The sequence below is a fragment of the Anser cygnoides genome, chromosome 2 (assembly GCF_040182565.1).
Source record: "Anser cygnoides isolate HZ-2024a breed goose chromosome 2, Taihu_goose_T2T_genome, whole genome shotgun sequence".
NCBI lineage: Eukaryota > Metazoa > Chordata > Aves > Anseriformes > Anatidae > Anser > Anser cygnoides.
The window spans coordinates 98,272,804-98,284,700 of record NC_089874.1 but is presented as its reverse complement, the minus strand read 5'-3'; the positions used below and the strand labels follow the sequence as shown (position 1 = coordinate 98,284,700).

Below are 11,897 nucleotides of genomic sequence, written 5' to 3'. Positions count from 1 at the left end.
CTAGGCAAGGCTGAGCAGAAAGAGCCAGAAGCACTAATCCAGCCTCGGGGAGAACAGGCACGCTGTATCAGGATTTGTGATGAACAAGCATGTCTGAAAAGAACAGAGAAGATTTGATTATAAAACTTCAAGAAAAGGTATTATACGTTTCAAAAGAAAGAGAAGACTGAAAAAGTGCATTTCTTGCTCTTCCCTTACCATCCTTAATGTTATTAATTATTTGAAAGAGGTTCTGCAGAATTGCTCATCTTCCACGGATTCAATGGTGCTTTTATGATTTTATGGAAAGTGTAGTTGCTGTGACTATAGAAACTCAGCTGTTTGAGTAAACTTACTCCCCTGACATCTCCCTCTTACTTTCCTTGACCTCTCAGAGCAATGGTTTTTTTTGTTCTTGTTTCCTATCATTCTTGAGCAACTCTAAGTCGCTCACACCCTCCCACAATTTCTGGCTGAATATAGGCTTCACAATAGAGTTGTTCTAGACATTTTTTTCTTTCTTTCTTTCTTGAATGAGCTTTGATGTATCTGCGTGAGTGTCTCCTGCCATCTGGTATTCTGTATCGAGATCCACGATCCATGCTGCTGGCTCCTCACTCATATTTTCTCCTTAGCATGTGTTCTGCGCGACTCTTAAGTTGCATCAGAAATCTACAGGAAACACATTTGCCATGGCTCTCATGGATTTTATGTCATTTTATGCTGGCTTGAGGTTTTTTGTGTTGAAAAACAAGCGACTAAAAGTGCTCTTTCCTCCACCTCACTCAATATACTCCCACCCTCCTCATGTGCTGCCAAGCAGAAGAGACTTGTTTAGAAGACAAAACCTGTGCAAAACTGCATGGGTAGGTTTAATGTTTTCCTTCATGAAACAATTCGTGATCATTCTCATAGATTTTATTCTCTGAAGCAGAGGTCTGTGTATATGGCTAGAAGATTGCCTTGCCTTTAGTAACTTATGTGAAATGTTCAGATCTTCCTCTTTCTCCTGAACTCACAGTTGCTATGGTGCAAGAGAGAATAGTGTATGCATTTAGTTAGGTTTGGATGTAAATATTTAGAATATGTTTGATATATGTTATTTTCCCATTTAAAAAAGGTCTGAGTTTCACTTAGAAACACTACAACAATTGTATTACAGGACAGAAACTCATTTGTCTTTTTTCTTTATATGTGAACCTTTGAACAACTTGGATTTGTATTTTGACTTTTTATTACACTGTGGTGTTATAATAGGATTTCTCCTTCTCCAGGGAAGACTTTTATGTATAGATGTGTATTACACATAAAGAATGGTTTTGTTGTAGGGGAAGAGGACACTGAATCCAAAAAGCTAGATTTTCTATATTTTATTCATAAAAACAGATTTGCAACAATTTATTAAAAATTGATCTCATGCAGTATAAGGTTATACAAGAAATTCTTCATTTACATTTTATTCTGGCAGTTCCAGTCTAGTTTAAAGCATTTGTGCACTAACATCATTGGAAAATGCCATTGGGGCACAGCCTCTTCATAAATTTACAGTACATTTTTGCTGCAGTATAAAAGAACAGAAACATTAAATAGCTATATTCACTTGGTTGGTCTTGTTATCCGCAGTAAAGTAAAAAAAAAAAAAAATGTTATGGGAGAAACTACAGTATCATTGAGACAAAGAATGTACTGCATGGTTTAAACCTAATAAACGTCACACAGTCAGTATTCACGAAGTTACAGACACACACACACACTCACCTCCAATGGTCCGATACTTCTGATTTTTTTTTTCCTGCTAAATTGGAATAATATTTCTACAGAGATCTTTGTGTATACATTATATACAATATTGTAATTTTTCTCTTTTTTAAAAATTAACATTCCTTTTAAAATAAACCAGGCCCTGATGATATTAATAAAGCAAGAGAATACTGTCAACACACATTGAGTGACAACGTCAGTGTTTAGTGCTTAAACAGAGTAATGAGTTCTATTTTACCTGTGTTTATACTTACATGTTTTTGTTCTAAAAGCTACAGATATTTCCATAACCTCTCTTACTGTATGTGCCAAGTGAAATATTTTGTGATGCTCCTGATTGTAAGATTCAGATATATATTCATGTTGGTTTTGGCCACTATGAGGTGTGTTTTATTTTTTAATGGAGATTTATGCTAGCTTGTCAAAGCCGCAGTTAAGTCCCTCAGCTAATGAACCTCTTCAGCTGTGCTTCAGTCATTGCTAATTTGTAAACCTTTGTAGAAACGTCGTTCCCAGGTCTGAGCTGAGGTGCACAGGCATTGGTCAAAGAAGACTGAGAGCCCAGTGGGTGCTTCATGTATTTTTTTTTCCCTGCTCCCAGTAAACAGCCTTGGCAGGGAGATGCCACATTTCCAGTCCCTTGGAAAAAGAAGCTGCATGTGTATCTCACCTGTGCCGGAGGGTTTGGCTCCAGAGCTGGTCCAGATGGTGTGCCACTATCATTCCTCCTAATTACTTCTGCTCAGGGGAGGGAGCTAAAGTGTAAAACCCATTGTTATTGTTGTTGTTTCACAGTCCTTTTAGGATTAAAATAAAATATTCTGTTGGTAAATTTGATCTGTCCTGTCTATTGTCCGCTACAACTGTCACACACGCAGGTACAAAGCAAACATAGTGTATATTAACATCTATGTGCTCCGCAGGCAAAGCCTGCAGCCGCAAAGTGCTGTGCCCTAACCCTTCCCACCCCCCCGAGTCCGCTAAATTAATTTTATTGTAATTATGTGTGACAAAATTCAAACAAACTATGAAAAACAATCCACCCTGTGACATTAAGACTTTACTACCCAGTTGTCCCCAGCTTCTTGAGTTATCAGCCCTAGGACTTTTCCAGACAGTGTAGTACGTTACGCTTGGTGGTGTTTACTCTGAAATAGATGCCAAAACTTTGCTAAAACAAAGCTGCAGGTGGTCAGCACTCACTACCACCATCCCCGGAGAAGGGTAAAGTGCTCTGACCCCAACCAGCAGCTCTCCAGCTGGTAGCGATGTGGAGCTGTAGCTTCAGCCTCTGCTTGGGCTTCGCGTACCGTCGCTAGTTAGAGGTGACCCTGCTCGCAGCGCTGCGGAGTCTCAATGACACCCGAGGAACCATTTCTCACAATCCATCTTTCCTACCGAACATCATCCCTGAAATGAAAACAAGCAAGACTAACCAGTGCAGAATGTTTCCAGCAATTTAACACAACTCTTGTAAAAATGAGTGTATCTATTTCAATAAATATGTTATAGCTCAACCGCTGTATTTTTCCGTACATGGATACAGTATAGGATTGCATGTTCTCAGCAGCCACGTAAAGCTCAGTGACATTTGAGCGGTTTTTTTTTTTGTTTGTTTTGTTTTGTTTTTTTCCTAGTGTCTTTTTTGCAAGATCCGTATTTCCCAGCCTCCTTGTTGCTTGTAGAAATTTGGGAAGAAATGTTTCCAGTGACTTCTTTGTGAAGAAATAAAAACTCCATGAATAAGGCTACAGATCAAGCTCCTTGCGTCCTTCTCCTTTGCCTTCCCACATGAGCTACCCTGGCACTCCTGTGGCGGTGGCCTCAGCAGTAGTTCCTCTGTGGTCAGAGCCAATGTTATGTGTTTGTAGCTGAGTTCTATGTCAGATGTTTAGTCCAGTCATCGAGTACTTAAAAGCAGTTCAGGAAGCACTGATCTCCCTTTCCTACAGCCCAGAAACCATCACTCGAAAGGACGGCGGCACGTGTCTGTGCCGGGGGCTGGCGCTGGGGCTTACGCAGGGACTGGCACAGCTAGCGTCGACTCCTCCTATGGACGGCAAGTAGGCGTGATGAAGGATGGGCAGCTGCAAAGACAGCCGACGCTGTATGCTAGGAGGGAGACAGAGAGAGAGAAGCATTAGCCAAGAGGAAAATGTCATACATTACATGCTTGGTATGTCTGCAGGTTGCTGTGAGGAGATTTCCAGTGCCTGCTGCTGTGATGGAGAGAGTTAATGCCAAGAGCATCACACTTGCTGCTGTTGAGCTCTGCCACCTCGGTGTTATTTCCCTTTGGGAAATTTTTCTGACAGGCTAGACATGACAAAAGAATCTAATGGTGCATTCTCAGCATCTCACAACCTCCTGAAATTCCCGGGCACTTTCAGATTAATTGTTACACTGCTGATACTCGAAAAAAGGAAAGCCTTACGTTTGCAAGGAGGGCATGTGGGCATAGAGCAATCCTCCACTCCTTGCAAAGTGATCTACTGCATGCAGAGCAGTGGCTAACTGTATGGACATTCATGAGGTCACCGACTCAGTTTTAAGCCATGCATCACTTAGCACAAGGATCCTGGAATTAAAGATGGCATTTTTGCAACTCCAGCTAAGGCGCATACAGGTGCACGGAGAGAGGGAATTCAGACTGCTGACATTTCCAAGTAGTTCATCTTTGCAGTTTAGGTCTGCGCTTTTAAGGTGCTGACTGCTCTCCGGTTCCCACACTCAGCACCATGGGACCGCGAAGTCGGCACTCGAAAAGCAGTCTGTCCTCCCACCCACACCAAAATTCAGCGTTTAGGAACCCAGCATCCTCCATCCAATTTCCATAGAAGATTGACATCATCATCAATGAAAGGGCTTTGTTTTGATTGTTTTTAAAAGGGATGCTAAGCCATGATCACAGCTAGCCCACTCTCCTCTCCATGGAGAGGACAGTGCCACAAGACAGTGCTCTGCTCCCCCCATGCTCTGGATATACTAGCACTTTCCACAAAAGCCAAATCCAGTTGAGGTTTGTTAGTGCACGAGATGGTTTTGGTGATTAGGATGGTATCATACTAGGATTGTGCCTGCATTTGGACACATTTGCTCTTGAAACAAGGAGAGATTTTCTTTAAGAGGGGACACATGTTAAAGTGACAGAGCTGAAATGAAGGCCAGGTCTTTAATTACAGGAGAAAAATATCCATACGTGACATTGGATCAGTTCAATGGAGTTTTCAATTTATATTTCCCTGCCATGTTCACTGTATATAGACCCTTATAAAAAGTGTATGTTTGGAAGTTTCCCTTTTGACTGCGTTTCTGATTCAAACATTTCATTTCTTTTTGCTTTGTGTTAGCAAGTGGAGACAGCTAGAAATGCATCTGTTGCACTGCTCAGGGACCAAACAGCATAGCTATCAAATTAAAACAGAAAGAAATGAAATGATATTTCTCTTTAGCTTCTCCACTACGGCACTAAGGCTTGTTATATACAGGGATGGGGTGGAAAATGGTTGCAGCCTGCCTAGCCAGGAAGCTCTTCCTCATTCTTTTTCCATCACAAACCCTCTCTAAAAGTTTAGAGCGATATTAATCCACAGTATTTATGATCGTACTGCTGGCCATGTGTCTTTGGGATAAAAGCAAATCCACTCATTTTGCCACTGTTTCTGACTCTTTTTGGTGGTATCAATGTACTCGTTCCTGGTTCCCAAGGAGTGCAGAGGTGGCATGGTTTGCTGCCTCCATGCGCTGCATCCTTATTAGCCTGACACTGCAGATTGTAATTCTGCCTCTCATTGCAGGGTCAGACACAGAACTGCCTGTGCTTATTTTCCCACCGGTGGAAATGCTTACTTTGTTCAACTGTTACAGACTTCTCATTAAAGAGGGCTTTGGAAGCTATTTCAAGGGAATCCAGTTGCATAATCAAGTGAATGGTGTTGTGTTTTTTTTTTTTTCACCCATTTAAATGTTAGCCATACCATGGACAAAGAATGTTTATTTGGCTATGCACATGGTGGCTGCAGTGGGTGGCAAATTTTGCTTTAACTGTACTTAAAGTTTACTTTCACTTGAAAACTTGGTTCCTGGAATCGAGGGAGAGGAAGATAGCCTGGAGACTAGTCCACAATTAAGAACTTAGGCAACGCTCATAGGGAGGAAAAACAAAATAAAAAAAGTAACAAAATCCAAACAAAAGTGTCATTTTCTCCTCAAGTGAAAGTAGATCTTTAACCTTGCTTCACTCTTCATGTTCTGTTTTTTCTTTTTTCTTTTTTCTTTTTCTTTTTTCTTCCCTTCCCTTCCCTTCCCTTCCCTTCCCTTCCCTTCCCTTCCCTTCCCTTCCCTTCCCTTCCCTTCCCTTCCCTTCCCTTCCCTTCCCTTCCCTTCCCTTCCCTTCCCTTCCCTTCCCTTCCCTTCCCTTCCCTTCCCTTCCCTTCCCTTCCCTTCCCTTCCCTTCCCTTCCCTTCCCTTCCCTTCCCTTCCCTTCCCTTCCCTTCCCTTCCCTTCCCTTCCCTTCCCTTCCCTTCCCTTCCCTTCCCTTTCCCTTCCCTTTCCCTTCCCTTTCCCTTCCCTTTCCCTTCCCTTTCCCTTTTCTTCTTTTCTTTTCTCCAACATCAGTGCTTCACCCCCTCCTCCACCCTGCCACACTTTGTCAATGCTTTTCAGGCTGGTGGCAGGCATTTTTTTTCAAGTTGGCCGTACGATATAGATATGTCAGAGCGTATGGTCAAGTAGGTGGGGGTGGGAAGTGGCTTTCAAGAACTGCTCCAGGAGACTGAAAGGAAAGGTGGTGCCACGCACAGAGCATTCACTCATCAGGGTGTTAGGATAGGGTGTATATGCTCAGCTCTACAGAAATGTAATTTATTAGGAATAAATAGATTCAAGTAAAAGCTTGACTTCCAGTGCCATTGCACATAGGAGCACAGTGCGATGCAGATGGGAACTGTGTGCATGATGCTGCAAAGAGGGCAGAGGCATCTGAAAAATATTTTGCTTCCGCTATACAAAAACACTGATGAGATCCATTTGGTAAGTGTGGGGAGTGAAACAACTGCGGCTGCAGTCAAACCTCTTAAGATCTGTGGGAGTGTGTAAACTGTGCCTAAGTGCTCAGAGATCATTTCAATCGATTCTTCAGCCCATTAATGTTGATTTTTAGCAGCTGCTGGGAAGCTAGGGAAGTTCTAAAAGGCTACAGTAAAGCAAGATATTGTACTAGCAAGTAAACTAACCATTCTCAGTGCACCTTATTTTAACAACAGCCTTGAGTAGGATAGGCAAATATGAAGCACCATCAGTAGATAAAGGAGGTACTTCATGCCAAGGCATATGGCTGCACTGCAATAATCCAGTCATAACTGACTTTTTGGATAAGAATTTTCAGTTACTAAAATTGACATAACTAGCCCCAACAGGGTATTTGACTGTCTTTTAAATGCTGATAAAAGCAGAGCTTTAGCTCAAAAAATATCAAGGTGGTTTCTACTATACGAGTTACACAGTGACTAGCTTCTTTGGAGGTTACAAAAATGAGCACATATAGGAAACAGTCTACAGAAGTACCAGCTTTTAGTGGAGTCTGGCAGAAATCTATCATTATTTTTACTCAAAGATCTGCAAGGCTGTTACATGCTTTTGGCACTGTTAAAATGAGCACTGTGTAAATTTTAACAGTGCCGAAAACTAATTCACTGAATTCACCACTGGTGAGATGGGACAACATGCGGGAATGAAGGTGCACAGAAAAATATCTTTAGAGGTTACAGACAATATCCCATTGAATTTATGTGTGTGGCCACAGTGCAGATAAGCTGACTGATGTGATCTTTAGATAAGCAAGCACTGTCAGGCTGGAATACAAATAATATCCTGATTAATATCTCAGCACGCTGTACTGATAAAATAGGTACCAAAGTGCCACGTGCAGCTCAGGTACACCAATCTTCCCCAGCAGATCACACACCCAGGGAAAATGAAAAAAATCAAAGAAACAGCAAATTTTACATGGCGCTATGAATGACCTACCAGGTCCTGCCCAGCAGGAAAGGGAGTAAGAGGCAAAGGAAATTGTTAATTGCCTACTGTCACGTGCTAAGGCTTCACTACAATCATGTAGACAGAATTTTATATAGGTGCATGGATCAAAGTCTTAGCTATGTGCAAAACAAATGTTTTTCGTAATATGATTGAGATGATATAAACTACATCCTGCAAGCAAGTACGAAACAACCTCTGGCATTACTGGGCTTGAAAAGTATGGCTGTGCCTGCACTATGGACATAGCTGTATGGTAAGGAATCACAGTCACATTATTCAAATGTAGCACTAATAGTGAGAAAGAATGAAAAAAAAAAATCCGAAACCAAATCTTTTCTTCTCTCTACAAGAACTTTTATACTGATGTGCATGAATGAGTAAGGGTACTCTTGCAGAGAACAAAGTTTGGCAAGAGATAATCTCTTGTTGAAGAGAGAGAATCATAAAACCCTAGTCCCAAAGACTGCTATGCTTCTTTCTGGAGGATCCATTGGGCCTGGGCTGTGCAGCTCTGGTAGCCAAACGGTATCCTTAGGGAAGACACTGACCCATGGCACATGCACAGCTGTGCAAGGGCTGAACGATGCTGTACTGATTTAGCAGGACTGGATAGATTGCTTTCCAGAAATGTCAGTGGCTGTTCAGATTTGTGCTGACATGACTCTTAAGACCTTTAGGAAATCTCAGTCTTCTCATCAGTCACTGCTAGCCCAGAGGAACTTCTGTCTTCACCAGAAGTTTTTTATTTCCTTGACCAAACATTTTTTTTTTTAATAATCTGTATCAAGAGAAGACTTGATGATCCTTGTTGGTCCCTTCTAACTCAGATATTCTATGATTCTATGATCTGCGTTTTTCTTAGTATCTCTCTTACTTCAAGGGGACCACATGTAGATGAGCGCATTTATCTGTTCGTACTACATTATGTCTCACAAATGGTGCTGGAAAAAGATGCACATCTAATAGCTATGCATTAAAGCACTCTGCTGACCTCATCAAGTCACAAGAGCTTGCTCAGTGAGGGCCCTGTTTTTGTGAAATAATCAAGAGATTTCAACTAATAAGGGCTTTCTTTGTGTGTGCATGTGCATTAAGGTTAGCTCCTGCACAAGTTTTTTTTTTTTTTTTTTTTTTTTTCCAGTGAGGACAGAGATAGAACTCCTTTTATTTTCCTGCACCATGTAATACAAGGCAGTTAACTGCTATCTGAAATCAGGTTTGCTGTCACTGATGTAACATGTGACTGAGTCTGGTAATTTATTTAATTTATTCTGTTTAATAAGCTTTTAAGTTGCCCAAGTACCAAACAGGAGTCTGACAGCTATTAGTTCAGATGTTCATAAAGTGGTGCCAATGTAATTAGGCTACCTTAGGGACATGACTTATTCTAGGGACAAATAAGCACGATGTTTCCCTGAGCTTTGGGCCACAGCAAGCCCTGCTGAGCTGTTAGAGGGTATTATGTGAATTTATTATATAGGTTCCTGGAAAGCAAGGCTGATACCATAAGTTCCTATCTTCTCCATGAATCTAACCAGTGCTTTGTGCCATCAATCACAGAATTCTGTGATTCTGTGATCCTCTCCTTGAGGACGCAGCATTGTTTCTAAGGAAATGCTTTTCTATGTCCCACTCAGCTCCAGCTGCTATGGTAACATTGAGCCCTAAAACTGCTTTTATTTTTCTAGCTTAAGACCAAAATGGAGTAAAATGACTATGCACACCATGAACCCCTCTGGCTTTTGTGTAGAAGGACCTGGACTGTTGATAATGGTCATAAAGTGTGTGTGTTCCCATGTACATCCTCATCTCTCCTTTATGTTGGCGGCTGAGCACAACTTGTCCTGTAACTCTCTATAGAAACTTTAGACATCACACTACGGGTATTTCTGTCAAGAGAAAAAAAAAACATGTTTGTTTTGGGGCACTTTAGGGTCCAGTGGGCCTAATACCCTCTAAATTTGGCGATGATGGTGAGCTATGGGCAGGGAGGCATCGTGGGTGCTTCAGGAGTTGCCACTCACATCTTCTCTTGCTGATGTTCCAGCTGTCCCTTATGTTTTACACAGTAGAAAGTGTGAGCACACAAGCACATGCATACATAAGAGAGCAGGGTGTGCCTTTCTCTACCAGTATATAATGGTATACTACTTACTGTTCTGGAGAGTTGATGTCTTCTATAGGATCTTTGCTTGTTCTGGAAGGGTCTGATGTGCCCCACTGTGCTGGTGGATTTTGATCAAGATGATTTTTCAAAATTGCTTTCTCGCCATCTAGATGGACAACACAGTCAATTTTATTTTACTGTTATCAAGTGATCTTTCTAAAATTCTTTCATTGTAAAAGTTTATACAGGTATACACGGTGCCACAAAATAAACTCTTTCTACCCATATTGCAATACAAGCTCAGGTTTCCCCATGAGTCTTTGGTACTCGTACATTTTTGGTGATGTGGTCCTTCGTGAGAACTACCAGGAAGAAACAGAAAAGTGAAAAAAAACTCTGTTGTCCTTTTTTTTTGTTTTCTCCCTCCCTCCCTCCCTCCCTCTCCCTCTCTCTTAAATATTTTCTTTCATGCCTTTATATGCCTTATCATACACCTTTCCCTAGTCTTGAGCTGTGTAAAAAAATATAGTATCATCATATTGTCTTGAACTCAAACATTACTTTTCTATATGAAAAAAAAAAAAACAACAAAACTTGTTTAAATATTTTCCCAGAAAAATTATGATCTCATTGATTTATGAAACCTTGGTACTCTTTATCTCACATAAGCAGTTGAGTGCTATCATTCAACCAACTATCTGCTATGATTTAGCACAGAAATATCATTCATATCAGATGCACTGGCCCACAGGTTGTCTACAGAAAGGGCAGCTAATGATTTCATAAAGCTTTCTTCTGCAGTTCTCTCTTCTGTGTAATGATAACATATTTTCTCTGCAGGTAGCATCACTTAATTCCCACGGGAGACGCAGGAGTCAGGGGCTAGCTGTGCTGAGGTCTGTGGCATGCATCAGTCCCCCTACAAAAAGCAGAATGCAGCCATTTAAAGAAGGCTGTCTTAACTGGAGAATCTTTCTGTCCCTGCCTGCTTTTCCAAAGTTTCCTGCTGTGTTAAGCCAAGCAAAGTCACATGGAAAACATCTGAGTAATGAGGACAGTGCAGAGTTTTCATAAATAATTACAGAGCAGCTCCAAATCCATCACAGGCAGTTGTTTGCTACACACGCAGAAACAGTGACTGCTGCAGGCACCAAGGCAACATGGAGGAGGACTCAAAGGTAGAAGCTGGAAAAGGATCTTGCAGGATTAGAATGCAAAAGTGGGCAGGAGTGAGACAAGCAGGAGAACATCTGAGAGAAATGAAAATAGCCTGAAAAATCCAGCACACATTGAAGGCTTAAGATGCTTTTCTCTACCACTAACAGCTAGGAGCCCCAAAGGACATTCAGGTCCCAGCATGCTAGGAGCATCCATGCTACCAATGAACATGGTAAAGTGCTCCTTTATGTATGTCTACCCTCCCATTGTGGCCATAACTGGCCCTAATTTGTAGGATTCGCTTTCCTCTGTGCAGGTCTAACAAGCAACTTGGAAAAGAATTGATATGGCTCAGAAGAGCAAGAAAGATTCTTCACTTATGTTGCATGGAAGACAAAGGGCTGGGTGAGAAAGGAGGCAACTGGAACACACGAAGCTGCTTCTGTTGAGGCAACACAATGTCAGTAAAAGAAAGCTAAGGGATCCAGCTGTAGGAAGAGAGAGGTGCTTTAAAGGGAGGGGACACAATAGGATTCGGTGATGGCTTAGATGTGAAGCAAGGACAGCAAGGAGTCAAATCTGACAGTGGCTAAGATAAGGAGCAGTGAAACCTATCATCTCAGGGCAGCCTGAAGTTTGCTCTTGTGGCACTTGCTGTCACAAGAGTTCAGTTTTTATTTTCCATATATCACATTTCTATGTATATCGAGCTTGACATTTGCATAAGAGCCGTGTGATGTCTATAAACAGACACATAGAAAAAAACCTCTTTATTTCCATGATTAAAAACAATGTCAATGCTGAGCTGATCTAAGCTGACAATGAAAAATGCTGACTTTATGACACAGACCAA

At 41.5% G+C, this 11,897-nt stretch overlaps 1 protein-coding gene across 3 annotated transcripts in view; it reads right to left on the bottom strand.

Annotated features, from left to right (window-relative positions):
- Positions 1-2,021: 2,021 nt before the first annotated feature.
- GABBR2 (gamma-aminobutyric acid type B receptor subunit 2) overlaps positions 2,022-11,897 on the bottom strand; it is a 477,610-nt gene continuing 467,734 nt past the window's right edge. For all 3 annotated transcript variants that reach the window (XM_048079587.2, XM_048079588.2, XM_048079589.2), the window contains 2 exons: positions 9,935-10,052; positions 2,022-3,852 (listed from right to left, as the gene is read on the bottom strand). In XM_048079587.2, coding sequence (XP_047935544.1) covers positions 3,687-3,852; positions 9,935-10,052 — 284 coding nt within the window. In that variant the 3' untranslated portion in view covers positions 2,022-3,686. The remainder of the gene's footprint in view (positions 3,853-9,934; positions 10,053-11,897) is intronic.